The sequence below is a fragment of the Paroedura picta genome, chromosome 11 (assembly GCF_049243985.1).
Source record: "Paroedura picta isolate Pp20150507F chromosome 11, Ppicta_v3.0, whole genome shotgun sequence".
Lineage (NCBI taxonomy): Eukaryota > Metazoa > Chordata > Lepidosauria > Squamata > Gekkonidae > Paroedura > Paroedura picta.
Genome location: NC_135379.1, coordinates 30,794,409 through 30,810,484, shown reverse-complemented (window position 1 = coordinate 30,810,484; position 16,076 = coordinate 30,794,409). Strand labels below are relative to the sequence as shown.

The following is a 16,076-nucleotide window of genomic DNA, read 5'->3' as shown; positions in this document are numbered from 1 at the left end:
CAACAATGGTAACGCACAGAACTTTCCCGCTAGTGTTGCAGATTGGTTGCAGGAGTGTAGCGCTTTCCGGAGGGTGAATCCACTTTTTGGGATTTCCCTGAAAGCGTTACAACAAAGCGCTTTTTGCAGATCGGTTTCAGGAGTGTTGCAGATTGTCAACGACGTTGTGCATAATGGCAAAACTGTAGCGATTTCAATTAGTAACCATTGTGCTATTTTGGACGAATGCGGAATGTCCCTCTGAATTGGATAAGATCAGGCTAGTCTGGGCTACCTGATATCAAATAGACTGGCACATTTGATGTAGTGCACTATTCTATGCTGGAAATCCTTAGAAAATATACTAATGTGAATTCACTTGCTCAAACTTTATCCATTTGCTGAACTATAGCTATGAAAATGCTATATCTAAGATTCCAAATTGTGAGGGATTACCAAAAACAAAACAAAGTTTCTGGCTTCTCATGTGCTTCCAACTTCTCAAACACAGACATTGTTTGTTACAAAATTTTAAAGACTCTGAAAAGAAGAAACTAAACATGGTTGTCCCTAAACTAGTTGCTGAACATCCAAACTAGCAGGATTTGCAAGAGTGGCACAATCTAGTAGGGGATACACATATCTCTGCTATGAAAGCTGCCTACACTAGAGCTATAGTAACCTACCCAGAAGACTAAAAAAGGAAAGAAACTGAAGTTCTGGTGAAGTACAGCAAATCACAGAATAATACTGCAGCATAAAAACAACAAAACCCCACAGATCTATGCAAAATCGTTGTAAATGCACCATTTACACCAAGAGCTCAGTTGCCTATGAAGGCACACTGGTTTTACTTTAGAATTTTAAACATTTTGGCTGGAAATGAAAAACGTAAGAAAAATCTTTGGCTTTCATAACAACAGGCAGGTCTTTGGAGAGCACGTTACAAATCACGGCACCACTTTGTCCGGGGAGGGGAAAGGAGGGAGGAAGAACATGAACACCCGAGAACCACAATACAGAAATCACTTCCTCCTAAATTGTCCCACTGACACAAATCAGAGGCTGCAGCGCTTACGGGGCTGCATGGGTGAGCATTTGCGTGAAACCCTGAGCGCCACACTCGGGACGTGCCGTACAAATCACATCCTTAAATGATTTATAACAGAGAGAGCGCGTCTCTTCCGTGAAGCCTTTTACTCGCTCTGTTAGACGGCGGTTGACTGATCTCCAATTGACCAGTCGTATTTGGGAGAGCAGACCCCTCCCCTTTTAGTAAGATGCAGGTTTCAACCCTTCTTTATTTTCCCTATTTAAAAAAAAAAAACCAACCCCCTAGGCAGAAAATAATTTGCAGCTGTAATAATATCAGGTTGGGATCTCTCGCTCTCTCTTTGTTTTTTAAAAAAGAAAAAGCAAAGAAAAACACTATACTATAGTTTTACATTGAATAATAAAAGATAAAACAGGAGAGTCTGTGAATAATTAGAGGCTGCTGTCTGAAGGCAGTTGCAGTCACTGCAACTGATAATAAACTTAAACCCCCTGGAGAGCAGGTAAATGCTTTGCAGCCCTGACCCCCGCGCTCTCACATTACTTAACTACCCTGCAGCTCCAGCATTACATCACCGTTGCAATGATTGGTCCCTGCAGTTTAACTCTCTCCCTGTCTCCTCCGATTAGGAACGAAAGAGCCACGCGAAGGGAGGGGACAGGAGCCCAAAGAAAGTTCTCTCGCTAAACTTTTGCGGGCTTGTTTGGGTCGGCGGCGATTTGTCCCTGACACCCGGGATCCTGCGCGGCGACGCTCGCCGGGGAGCCGACGACAACCTCCAGTCAAGTGGAGGGGCAGAAAAGGCGGGCACGGGGAGGAAGGGGGAGTGTAGTCAAGGGAGGAAATGGATCCCTAGGCAAAAAGGGAAAGGAAGGGAGGGGAGGTGGGTAGCAGTAGTGATAGTAGTACGGAGCAATGGGATGGGGGGGGGGGGAGAAAATTAAAAACAAACCTCATGGACATCACTGAGCTTGAATTCCCTGCTGAGGTGCAGAACATGAGAGCCCTGGAATGAATGTATGTAGAACTTGAGCCAAAGCTTAACTAGCCCGAGTGAGTCATATCCTTCCCATTTGATTCCCGTCCAAAAGGTGATGTAATGCGCTGGCCCTCTCCCTCGCTTGCTCCCTCGCCTCTACGCTGCCTCCCCCCCCCCCCTTCTTCTCCTTTTGAGCTCGGCGCTAGTGAAGTCACCATTTAAATCTGGCAGAGCTGAAGCAAGAAGAGAGAGAGAGAAAAAAAAATCTTCAATGTAACCAAAACAGCCCCAGGCGAAGTTCCAGACGCACAGAGACTTGGTGGTGCAATTGCCATTGGAAACGGGTAAACAGAGAGAGAAACAGTGCCGCCTCAGAATGGCCCGAGCAGCTGCCTGAGCGAGATCAGAGTCAAGCGCGCTGGCGGAGATTTGGCCGGGAGGGGAGGGGGGTCCACGCTGGAGATACTACACACATGCTCGCAGATATAGACACAGGCGCTTTCCTACACGTTTTAGAAAGGTCGGGGCAGCACAAAAGAACAACTGAAGAAAGGAGAGAGAGAGAGAGAGAGAGTGTGGAAAGAGAAAAGCTGTCTGCTTGGGCTGCTGAGGAGAACAGTGCTGGTTTAGTGCAAGGCAACTTGAAGCTTTGAATTAAAGGGTCTCCCTGCTGCTCAGGCCAGCCTAGGGCCTAGATCAGACACACTGGTGCTTGGCTTCCAAGCCATGGCTTGTGGAAAGTACAGGCCCACCAGACCTCCTAAGCGGGCACCACACATGGAGGTGGTGCTGCAATTGCCTGAAATTCCAGGGTAACTATAGCTGCTGCTATTTGTGTGGATTGACAGGCTGCTATTACATCACCTGCTCAGCAGGTGTCGGTTGGTTGTATCTTTGTGGAAGCTGCCGTGGCTCAGTGGTAGAACGCGTGCTTCGCCTGCGCAATAATTCTGTATTCAGTGTTGGCGTCTCCCAAGTTGCTGCTGTTAAGAAACAACTCTGCTTGCTAGAGACCCTGAGAATCCACGGCTAGTCACAGTAGGTAAAACTACCAGAGAAGACAGAACAAGGAATCAGAAATACAAAACCACGACCACGAGAGAGAGAGAGAGAAGAACACCACCGATTGCCTATTGCTCATCACTGCTGGGGAAGAAGAATACCACATGAGAAATATTACCAGATTCTAGGGAGAAAACATCCCTGTATGGTTGCTGCAATCTGTGTGATTGCCTTAGTCCTTTTTGAAAAGGATGTTGCAACAATACAAACTGCAGCCACAGCATTAGCATCATGAAAGCTGAAGCAAAGACATATTCAGTTCTATGGAAGAACAAATTCATTGAATACTGGTGCTCTACGGCCACTCAAAGTGACAGCTTTATCAAGTGAGGCCTCTCTGAATTAGAGGTGATCAGCCATAATTATTGCTGGCGCCACTGAAGCTTGTGGCTTGACAGTATCATGTGCAGTTGTTATAAAGTTTGGTTCATTGTGTCATTGGCCTGCATAACTCACTTATGTCGGAATGACCAGTTATCGATTTCTCATCTTCTGTAACATAATAAAAAGAAGTTTAATCGCCTAAAGCATTCTTTTATTTCCTGGCATTAGAAGCTACTTCAATTCAACGACACAGAGAAACAAAACAGAGATGTAATTGCAAGTATCCCTGTGAAAAATGTCACGGTTCTGTAATTGTAAACATTTCACATTCATTTTCTTTTCTATGCATGTCTTTGAAGTCGAACTCAGTAAATAAATGGTACTCAAGGTAGTTATATGTGGTTAAAGACTTTAATAAAGAACACTGGGACTTGAAAAACATTTGTTTCAAACGTGAGCTGGTTAAACAGGGTCAATAAATACCACCAAACTAAAAACATTAAAAAGTGAAAGCTAACCTGCAATATAGAGTCCTTTGTGTCTCTTAAGCCTTTGTTCCCTTCTGGTCTAATAGGCGATGTCCAGCAATGGGGTGGTCATTTTCCCTCTGTGCAATAAGCCTAGCATTAGCACGTTCCTTCAATTTTTGTACAATGCAAGGTAGTGATATATCTATGTGTAAAGTTCCCTCAAGTTGCAGCCGACTTCTGGCAACCCCGCAAGGGGCTTTCAGTGCAAGTGAGAAGCTGAGATGGTTTGTGAAGAAAGGCTGGAAAGGCTCGTAAAGCCCACGGATCATTATCCCTTCCTCCTCGCTCATTTGGGAACAAATGATATTTCCCAGTGCAGTGTGGAACATATTAAAAGAGACTTTGTGGCTTTGGGGGGGAAAGGTGAAGGACCTGGGAGTGCAGGTAGTGTTTTCATCAGTTCTCCCTGTTAATAGCTGTGGCTTAGGAAGCGAAAGAAAAATAATGCAAATAAATAACTGGCTACATCATTGGTGTCATCATGAAAGGTTTGGATTTTTGGACCATGGATCATGCTATCGTGATGAGGTTCTTTTCTCAGGAGATGGTTTGCTCCTCACAAGGGTAGGAAAAAAAGTCTTTGCAAAGAGTCTTGCAGATGAGGAGGGCTTTAAACTAAATCCAGTGGGGGAGTGAGACATAAATTCAAAACCCAGTTTGATGACAGTAACTGTAGGTGAGAACCCCACATATTTACAGAGAATGGCACATATGCAGGGAACCGTTAACTTACAGGTAAGTTCAAAAACTAAAATTCTGGGACGTACAAAAGAAGGTTTATGATGCCTCTACACTAATGCACAAAGAATGGGAAAAGCAGGAAGAACGAGGTCCTAATAGAGAAAGGGAACTATGACCTAATAGGCATTCCAGAAACTAGATGGGATGACACTCATGACTAGAATATTAGGATTGAGGGGTGCAGCTTATTTACAAGGGATAGATGGATAAATAAATAAAAAAGGGGGGGAGATATATGTTAAGAATGTGTATACTTGAGGAAATACATGTAACTGAGGATGAAAGGTCAATTGAGAGTCTTTAAGTAAGAATTAAAGGAGTAGGAAATAATAGTGATATTATTGTGAGGGCCTGCTATAGACCACCTAGCCAGGCAGAGAAATTGGATGTGATACTTCTAGACCAGATTACAAAGTTCTCAAAGAGGCAGAACATAGGGGTCATGGGTGATTTCAATTACCCAGATATCTGTTGGAAGACCAACTTTGCTAAAAATGATAAACCCAATAAATTATTGACTTGTCTTGCTGAGAACTTCATTTCCCAGAAGGTGAAGTGGGCAACTAGGGATTCCGCAATTTTAGACTTGATTCTCACCAATAGGGAAGAATTAGTTGATGAGGTGAAAGTAGTGAGCACACTTGGTAGTCATGACCATGTGATTTTGGAATTTGCTATTGGGCAAGAGAAAAAATACGTAGGCTGGTCTTCAGGAAAGCAAATTTTAACCAACTTAAAAGTTAATCTGGGTGGAATCCAGTGGTTAGAAAAATATAGGGAGATGGACGTTCAAGAGGAATGGGAGTTTCTTAGAAGTGAAATACTGAAGGCACAATAACAATTCCCTTGAGAAGGAAAAACGGGAGGGGCCTAAGGAAGCTAGGATGGTTCCATAAACAGCTTTCAGAAGATCTGAGTAATAAGAGACTCATTCAGGAAATAGAAGAAGGTCCTAATAACCAAGGATGAATATAAACAAATAACCAATGCTTGGAGGGAGAAAAGCTGAAGCTTAGTATGAGCTTAGGCTAGTGAGAACTGCTAAACACAGCAAAAAAGGGTTCTTTAGTTATGTTCAAAGTAAGAAAAAGAGAAAGGATATGGTAGGGCCATTGTGAGGACAAGAATATCAAATTGTATCAGGTGGCGGAGATAGGGATGAACCGCTCAAGAGCCAGCTTGGTATAGTGGTTAAGAGCATCGATTTCTAATTGGGTGAGCCAGGTTTGATTCCCTGCTTCTCTACATGCAGCCAGCTGGGTGACCTATGACTGGCCATGGCACTGTTAAAGCTGTTCTGACCGAGTTGTAATATCAGGGCTCTCTCAGCCTCATCTACCTCACAGGGTGTCTGTTGTGGGGAGAGGAAAGGGAAGGTGACTGTGAGTTGCTTTGATACTCCTTCTAGTAGAGAAAAGCAGCATATAAGAACCAACTCTTCTTCTTCTACTTCTTCTCAGTCTTTTTTATGAGGAAAATTATGCTCAATGTGGCAAAAACATATCACATGATGAGGGATGGGAGTTGCAGCCTAAGATCACTGTAGGGCTAGTTCATAAACACATAAATGAAACAAAGTCCTCCAGACCAGATGAATTGCATCCAAGGATACGAAAAGAACTTGCAGATGTAATTTCTGAGCCTCTGTCAATTATTTTTGACAATTCTTGAAGAACATGTGAAGTGTCAGAAGATTGGAGGCAGGGAAATGTTGTCCCTATCTTCAAGAAGGGGAAAAAGGAGGACCCGGGTAACTAGTGCCCCGTGTGCTTGAATTTGTAGAACAAATCTTCAAACAGTAGGCAGCTAGAGCAGATGGCTGTGATTACTAAGAGTCAGCATGGCTTTCTCAAGAACAGGTCATGTCAGACTAACCTTATATCTTTTTTTGAGAAAGTTACTACTTTGGTGGATCAGGGGGATGCTGTGGATATAGTTTATCTCAGTATACATTATTTCAGTAAAGCTTTTGATAAGGTTCCACATGATATTCTTGTTGACAAGTTAATAAAATGCAGTATGGATCCTATTACTGTTAGGTGAATCGATAACTGGTTGACAGATCACACTCAAAGGGTGCTTGTAAATGGTTCACCATCCTCTTGGAGAAGAGTGACAAGTGGAGTGCCTCAGGGATTTGTCCTGGGGTCCTGTGTTCTTCAACTTATTCATAAATGATTTGGATGAAGGAATAGAGGGGGCACTTATTAAGTTTGCAGATGATACTAAACTAGGATGGGTAGCAAACACAGCAGAAGACAGAATCATGATACGGGGTGATCTTGACAGGCTGGAAAACTGGGATAAAATGAATTTCAATAGTGATAAATATAAAGTTCTGCATAGAAATAGGAAAAATCAAACGCATCATTATAGGATGTGGGAGACCTGTCATGGCAGTAATATGTGAGAAAAGGACCTAAGGGTCTTAGTAAACCACATATTGAACATGAGTCAGCAGTGTAACTTGGTGGCTAGAAAGTCAAATAGCATTTGGGGCTGTAGCAATAGGAGTATAGTGTCCAGATCACACGAGGGAGAGCTGGGCAGCTGATTGCAGCTCTGATCAACTGTCTAATTCTTCCCCTTACAAATGTTATGCAAGCTTTGCCATAGACTACAGAGTCAAGGAGTACCGCAGGCAGACAGAATGTAGAGTCACACTGGATTCCATTTCAGGCTGCTGATTACTCTTTTGCCTAGTGGCAAATGATAATTTCAAATGATAATTCCACTTAACTATTGTGACAATGTAGCTTGTGCAAGGAGTGGGACTGTATTCTGATCCATCTGATGCATGAGGAATCTTTTATGTTCTTATACCATAGTATACCAGAGGAGGTGTCCATGCATTGCTTGACCTTTTTGTTGGGTTGCCCCTCTATTCCCCACCACCACCACCACCAGCAGCAGTTCAACCTCATATAGTGGAGGAAGAAGGTTATAAAGGGACAAACTGTTCTCATGCACCATTATGATGGTTTCCTGTGCTTGTCTCTGTGCCCTGGTGCCAGTGTGCAGAAAAGCATAATATCCAACTTGTACTAGTATGTAAAGTTCTCCTTCAAACCAAGGGTTTTTTTAATGAAATGCAGTTGACTTAGGCAAATACCAGAATTAGGGTGAAGACAGATGTACTCCGAAGTGGAGCAAATGCACAATTTCCAGCTCAGCCTGCCACACCCCAGCTCCATAGGCCCTTCTCACTTCAGGTGAGTAAAGGTAAAGGTATCCCCTGTGCAAGCACCGGGTCATGTCTGATCACCGGGTCACGCCCTCTAGCATTTTCATGGCAGACTCAATACGGGGTGGTTTGCCAGTGCCTTCCCCAGTCATTACCGTTTGCCCCCCAGCAAGCTGGGTACTCATTTCACCGACCTCGGAAGGATGGCAGTCTACTTTATTTTGCATTTTATCCATTCTAATGATTCCTTGACACTTTCATTATTTAACATTTTCCCCACTGCTCATTTAAACTTTGAGGCAGGGGCAGGGAACTAGCCTTGGCTGCTCTGAATAATACTTTAAAGAAGTATTTGTAAAAAAAAAAAATAATAATGCATTTCATCTTCTATAATCTATCAACCATAATCACCACATTGGCAAACAGGAATTAATTTGGGGTAAATTCTTAACTGGAAAAGCAAAATGCGTATTTCAATAAACTTAACACGGTTCAAGCAGTTTAAAAAACAGGTTGTGTTTACGTTGAAGGCACCCAAAAGTTTGTTCTAACTCAGGTACTATGAAAGTCTACTGATTTCCTTCACTGCCTCTTTACAGAAAACACTGTTTACCCATTTTCATTCCTGTCCTGTAAATGATATAGCATTTCCTGTACTACAGAGGAAATTCCACTCAGAAACAAAAAAATCTGTACCTTTTTATATGCTTATTTCTTTTATTGCCTCCTCCTCTGTCTCTTTGTAATCCTCATATTTCTCACAGCCTGAAATATTTTAATTCTACAGTGCTCCACCTCCCAAACAGTGCCCATAACTCCAGCGCCGCAGACTCACAAGAGGTTCACATCCCTGGAACATGCCTCATCCTTGGGGAAAGGGTGGTGTGGCACACAGCACAGCAGTTACACGCCCACTGTTCTGGCTGCAGACCTTGTGTCTGCACAACCAGCAGCATCTATGGCTTGTAAGTAACATCATCCTAGGATCATCTGAGAAGGCAAAGCATGAGCAACATTTTAAATATTTAAAAACCTCAACTGTGGCACAATGAAAGTGTAACTTTAAAAATATGGTTTTATATCCACCATCGGCATTACTCAAATTGCATTTGAAGTGGGACTTGCACTTCAGAGTCCATATTCTTATGATTCAGGTGTAAGAGTCTTATCCTCTGCCCATCATCATCACTAGGAATAGTTCTACTGATTACAGTTGGTGCAGGATACACTTCTGTACCTGGTTGCAATTCACAAAGGGGGATACTTGGATTTCAGTTGATGTTAGTTTCGCTGATTAGAGTGGGATCAAATCAGCTTAAATCCAAGTACTTCATCTGAAACAGTCCATGCTACATATCTTTATAAACTGCATATAAGTAATTTTATAAGTAATTTTTTTTTTGCTGACATTACCTAGCCATTTGAATGGACTAAAATAATTCTGAAATAATTGTTCTCCATGGAGGGATGTCTCATTTTCATACCGGCATTATTTTTCTTTTTCAATCCAAGACCCTTCTAGTCCCTGTGGAATCAAGGGGGCCAGCAAATTTCAGGGTTAAATAAGCTTTAATGACTATCACATGTACAAAGACTTAAGCCTAGCATTAAAAATTATTTTTTTTAAAATGTGGCATCTCTTCCCCTTTTAATTTATAATAACCATCCAGGTGGTTTCCTAAGGACTTCTTTGCAAATTGCTTCCAGTGAACCTTTTCAGTCACAGACCACTGCAAAAACCATGTGGAGTTATTCAGTACTCAGTTCGACTTGGGTGTCCTCCGTTTTTATAGTGGACAGAACCATCAAGATTTTTACCCAGCTTACAGTGACAGAGATACAGCATGCCTTGCTGGTAACTGAAATGCCCAAAATATCCTGGAATAATATACAGTATTTGCTGGAGTATAAGACTACTTTCCCCCCCTGAAAAACATGCCTCCAAGTGGGGGGGGGGTTGTCCTATACGCCGGGTGCACTTCAGTTGGGATAGACATAGCTGCCCATAGTGGCCCACAGTACTGTAATGTAACGTAACAAACTCTATATTTTGAGTGGAAATTTTGGGGGGTCGTCTTATACGCCCAGTCATCTTATACACCGGCAAATACGGTAGTTAAAAATGTTTGGAGTGGGAGAAAAAACATTTCACAATGTAATTTTAAGGATAGGTGACCTCACTGAAATCATATGTATTATTTATTTATTTATTTAATTAGATTTATACCCTGCCCCTCCTGACAATGTCAGCTGGGGCGGCTTACAGAATAAAACATGCCAACATCCCAATAAAATCATAAAACAGTAAGCGACGATCCCCATCATCCCTTCTATTAACAAGCTTAGGACAATTTAAAACAACAAGATGGCGGTATAATATCCAAAGTACCCAATAACTTCCGTGCTCCCACATCCAGCCAGCAACATGGCCCAAGATGACATATATAGGTCGTCAGATCATTCTTGCCATGCATCTAATGCTTGGCACTTGACATAGGGTGGCCCCCTGGCTTCAACCAAATGCCTGGTGAAAGAGCTCCATCTTGCAAGCCCTGCAGAACCTTGATAGCTCCGTCAGGCCCCTTAGCTCTTCTGGGAGCTCATTCTACCAGGTTGGGACCAGGGCCAAAAAAGCCCTGGCCCTGGTCAAGGCCAGGCAAATATCCTGGGGACCTGGGACAATCAGTAGATTCATACCCACAGAGTGAAGTGCCCTATGGGGGACATAAGCAGATAAGTGGTCCCTCAGATAGATAGGACCCAAACTGCATATAGCTTCAAAGGTCAAAACCAAAACCTTAAACTTGATCATGAAACAGAAAGGTAACCAGTGCAGTTGTCTTAGCATAGGCTGGTTATGGGCCCTCCAAGGTGTTCTTGGGAGGACCCTTGCAGCTGTATTTTGTACAAGCTGCAACTTCCGGGTCAAGGATTTGGGTAGGCCTGCATAGAGCAAGTTACAGAAGTCTAGCCTGGAGGTGACTGTTGCATGGATTACTGTGGCCAAGTGTTCCAGGGACAGGTAGGGTGTAAGTAGCTGCACTTGATGCAGATGAAAAAATGCCATCTGGGCTATATTCATGATCTGAGCCTCCATGGAAAGGTAGGCATCAAAGATCATGCCCAAATTCCTGGCTGCTGATGCAGGTGTTAATTGCATGGGAGGTGTGCTACCTGATCCTGCCCCTTTTTACCCAGCCACAGGACCTCTGTTTTGGAGGGCCTGAGTTTCAGATGACTGTGCCTGAGCAATCCAGCCACTGTTTGCAAAAAAACTGGCAAATTTTTTTTGGGGGGGGGAGTCCATCCGTCCAGCAGAAGGTATAGCTGGATGTCATATGCATATTGGTGACATCTCAGCCCAAATCCCCAAACCAGCTGAGCTAGAGGGTGCATATTAGGGTTGTGTGTGGCAATGCCCAAATCGGCCAATGCAGCCAGCACCGCACCATGGGAGGGAGGGGAGGTGTATATGCCAGTACGTAACTTGACGCAGTCATGCAGGCATGGAGCACTGAGTTATGCACCAGCACCCGCCCCCCCCCCCCCGTGGTGTGGTGCTGGCTGTGTTGGCCTGGAACAGCTGATTTGGACAACACCGCGCACAACCCTAGATACATATAGATGTTAAAATTGTGGGGGACAGTATTTAAAGCAAAAAGCTTTAGGCAATATCCCTTACAAATGCTTATACAAAAGAACCACAGGAACCTTATTCACATGGGGAATTTTCCACATGGGGTTCCAGCAGTCATCTGGTTGTGGGGCTAATCCCCACTTCCAGATGACATTGGTGCCAGCCCAGGGCCAGTCCATGGCTGGCCTGACTCAGGCCCTTGGCTGCCCTGCGGCAAGGGAATATGGATTCATCCTGCATTTGCCTCCAGGCTGCAGAAATAATCAGAGCCTATGTCAGGTCAGGCCTGTTTGGCAGGGAAGAGTCGGGGCATCCAGGCCTGTCTCCTCCCCCCACCCTGGGCTGACTACAGTGTCCTGGAAGGGACACAAAATGCCCTAAGCAGCCCTAAGCAGCTGTGCAGTGCCACTGTGTGTGTTTAGGAAAATGGAATTGCTACTGCATTCCTAAACAGAAAAGAAAATGGCTCCCACTTCCCCCAGCAGAGTAGAATTCTGGACGCCTCACTTGGACCGTTTATGTACTGGAGGTTTCATGCTGGGCTGCAGGCTGGAGTTTTAGTCGTGGCAGATTGCCTCACCTCTTCCTGCACCCATGTGGGGGAGCATTTTGCCTGGTGTGCCTCATCTGCCCCCGATTTGTGCTCCTGCACAGGAGATGGGACAGTGAAGTTCCCAGTGCATTAACGGTCTTGGGAGCACTAATCTGGGGCAGGCCAGGTCCAGTGGGGAAAATCTTTCCCCATCTGGAACCAGGAAGAGGCAAGGCAAACTGCCCCATTGCAAACACCAGGCAGCAACCCAGCATCATGCTGCCAATGCAGAAAGGGTCAGGGCATTTCAAACTTGCAGCTAGTTTTTAAAATAACAACAGAATATCAAGCTGTAATACATGCATAGTTTCGAAGACTCAAGGTGAAAAGAACAAGTGCATGATTCCCATATTCAATTGGGTTTGTGAAAAAAACAAATGGTGAAATCTTCTTCAAATTCATCATTCCAATGTATGTTGAACATAAACCGGAGAAATACTCTCCAGAGATTCACTAAACTTTTGTCTTCTTCCACCCTGGTCTTCTCAAGTGGAATTGTTAAAATAAGTCAGCATCACCTGGCTTGCAGGAATTTCTTGCTTTTTTGGAACTGTGTTGTCGACATTTGCCCCAGAGGAAATGGGGTAAGAAAGCTGCCAACTCTTTTTCACATAGGCCTATGCAGGCCAAATAGCCTTAAGCCATTATTGTGCTGTTGACCTGGAAATTAAGAGTTCTGTTTCCAATTACCATATTTGAGCCACAGGTTTCAATAAGGCAGATTTTTAACTGACAGCTGTAAACCAAACATCTGTAGAAAGAGTACATCAGTTTCTGAAAAAAATGCTATTATACAAATTGTTTTTTTAGTGCCTAAATTGATCTCAAACCAACTAGCAACCTGTACAGAAAAATGGTATCAAAATATGCCTATGTCTTACAGGAAAATGAAACACTGGTTGGAACAGAGTATGGAGACAGTTAAATATAATGCCAAATGTTATGCAACCAATTATATTTCTTCATTTCATCTCTCCTCACCTACTACAAGACATCTAGATCATAGTCAGCTTGGGCAGAAGGGGAACAGGTTCTATAAAATGCACTGCTGATACTGAGATTTTAAATTGAATGGTTTTAAGTGAATTTTAGATTTTAAATTGAATCTGATTATTTATTATGGATGATATTGTACACCGCCCTTAGCCAGTCCACTGAGAGGATGGTATAGAATGAATGAATGAATGAATGAATGAATGAATGAATGAATAAATAAATAGGACCAAATTATTATTTCTGTTCTTAAAGTTTCATGGCTGACATTAAAATGCAGATTAGATAACTTCCTTAATTGTTCATGAGTCGAAATGTGGGTCTAGAGTTGACTGAGCAGAAATTGAAGTGATTGTCTAAGTTAGTGGTCCTCAACCTTTTGAAGGCTGAGGACCGCCACCGGGAGTTGGGAAGAGCCAGTGGCCCGGGCGCCGCACATGCACATCCTGGTGGTGGAAACGCGCATGCACGGAGCTGCCGCACATGCACATTTTCACCACCAGGGGTGCTAACGGGCATGCGCAGCAGCTTTGTGCATGCACGTTTGTGTTCGCCAGCGTGCCGGCGGCCGCGCCTGCCTCTTCCCCCCCTCTAGCAGCAAGAAGCTAGCTGGGCCGCAAGCGAAGCGGCCGCTTTGGCGGCCGCTTCTCTTGCAGCCTGGTGAGCTTCTCGCTGTGAGGGGGGAGAGGCAGGCGTGGCCTCCGGTGGTCTACTACTGAGGCCTTTGTGGCCCGGTAGCGGGCCGTTGACGACCCTCGGTCTAAGTGATTTATGTTGCAGAATAATCAGTTTCCAATACTAGATGAAGCAGACAAAACTATAATTCTTGTTATTAACCAAGGTCACCTAGCCATAAAACTGGCTGACTGCAGGGCAACTTTCATAATGTACTTGAAATTTGGATATGGAAAGGGGGTCCAGAAAATCTGCTGCATCTAAAAATATATGAACTTTAAAATTTTTACCTCTCCAGTTTCTATTCCATTTCAAAAGAAATCATGGACTATCAAGTATGCACAGGATTATGCTGTTCTAAACCCTATGGTATCTCTTCATGTCACTCAGCACATTAAAAACAATACGATAAATGAAATGTCTAGACCAAGACTAAAATGAGGAAGAAGAGAAGCTGGAGCCAGCCAAAACAAGCAAGGCACTTTGAGAATGACTGTTTTATTTCAGTGATTATCTATAAAAAATAGCTCATTTATTTCCCTTCAGCTAGAAACAGCATCATCTGTAAATTAACCTAACTCATTAAACTAAATGTAAAGTTGAAGCTCCTAATCCAGGAGGATAACTGACAATGCAACAACTATTTTAAAATCTATTGATGATATGACTTCCTTCCTTGAATTTTTGTCTTAAGCTCCATTTGTGTGTGTGTGTTGGTTAGTTGCAAAGAGTTCTACAGGTGACCTGTGTAGAAATAACAACACTTTTGTTTGTTTAAAGCCTGATATGATTAATCTTATATGATGCCCATTCATATATTTTTCATATTAGCTGAAAACGTAAGTGACTATTCCCCACCTAGTTTTTTCTAGCCAATCCATAATTTCATATGTTTTGGCCACACTCCCCATAGAAATACTTCAAAAAACACACAAAGAATTTGAATTATTTTAGGTCAACATTTTGCAGGAACTTGAATTAGGCCAAGCAGATGCAATCAGGTGACCGAGAGGGCAGTCTTGAGCACGTTTTCCTCAAAAGTCGGTCCCATTTTTTCAGTGGAGCTTACTCCCGGGAAAGTGTTCTTAAGATTTCAGCCTCAAAAGAACAATCCTGAACAGGTCTACTCAAGATCCTACTCAAGTCTATTCAGTTGGGTTTACTCCCTGCAACCTACATCCTACTAAAGATTGCTAACTTCACTTGTTTTAAAAGGGTGTAACTATTTGGGATTGCACTGTTAGAATTTTTTAAATATATACATATGCACATGGTTTCCCCACTTTAAATGTTGAACCAGCTAATTACATCATGCAGCACAGTGAAATGAGTCCAAGGTTCCCAAGGAAACTGTTTTCACTAAAGAACAACAGGATTCCTTCATTTTAATCTTATGCTCATCATGCAAGGCAGACTTGTATTGTAATCTTTCTCCTTAGCAGTCCCATGCTATATAAACCCCTGGTGGCTGCTGGGATTGGCTAGGATGCCTTCGGTTCCGAAGGCTACGCTCCTCATGGATTGCATCAGGAATCTCTCCAAACAGGGCCTCCTGCATTTGGACTCAAAATGTTTGGTGATAAGCCAGGCGGCCTGTGCCTGGAAAACTGGAAAGCACGCTCAGAGGGCCATTCATTTTAACTGTATTTGGTTGATTATCTTTAAAGTTTTGGCTGACTTTTGTGTTCCTTCTGTTTGTTTTGTTTTGATTTTACTTTGGTTGTCAATCTGATTTGTTCTGCAACTTTGGCTTATTAAGACATTATAACATACTACTGACAGCCATAACTTGCTTTGAGTCTGATTGTTTTCTCTCAGCAGTTACCTGTTAAAAGTAGCTTTTCCCCTATGGACCATTCTGATGGTTTTAGAGGTGGGCTTTCAAGGTTTTCTGTCTGTTTAATGATAAGTTTTGCATAAGACAAAACTTGCCTAATTCATGATCAACAAAATATGATTAAAGGCAGTGGAATGCTTGCTAGGTCAACTTGGGCAAGTCACACACTCTGAGCCTAACCTATTTCACAGGGTCTGTTATGAGGATAACAGAGGAAAGGAAAATCACATAAGCCATTCTGGTTTCCCATTGGGGAGAAAGGTGCAGCAGAAATGAAGTAAAGAATAGTGAAAAATGTTCCTTTTATAATGAAAACTTAAAATGAACCACGATTAGGTATCTGTAAGAACAACCCTTAGCAAGTCTGTTCAGAGTTCTACTCAGGTTGTTCAATAGGGAAAATGTTCTTAGGATTACACTTTCCTCTCCAACCTGTTTAAGATTGTTCTCTATGTCAAAGATCATGTTATCCAGAGATGCCAATATCCA

At 43.0% G+C, this 16,076-nt stretch overlaps 1 protein-coding gene across 6 annotated transcripts in view; it reads right to left on the bottom strand.

Moving 5' to 3' along the window:
• The window catches only part of CREB5 (cAMP responsive element binding protein 5), a 265,679-nt gene that overhangs the window by 100,598 nt on the left and 149,005 nt on the right, over positions 1-16,076 (bottom strand). The window contains exon 1 of one of the 6 annotated variants that reach the window (XM_077302762.1): positions 1,986-2,134. The exons of the other annotated variants lie outside the window; for them this stretch is intronic. Within the exon in view, the coding sequence (XP_077158877.1) occupies positions 1,986-2,032 (47 nt within the window). The 5' untranslated portion in view covers positions 2,033-2,134. Of the gene's footprint in view, positions 1-1,985; positions 2,135-16,076 lie in introns of those variants that run through there. 6 annotated transcript variants of the gene reach the window in all.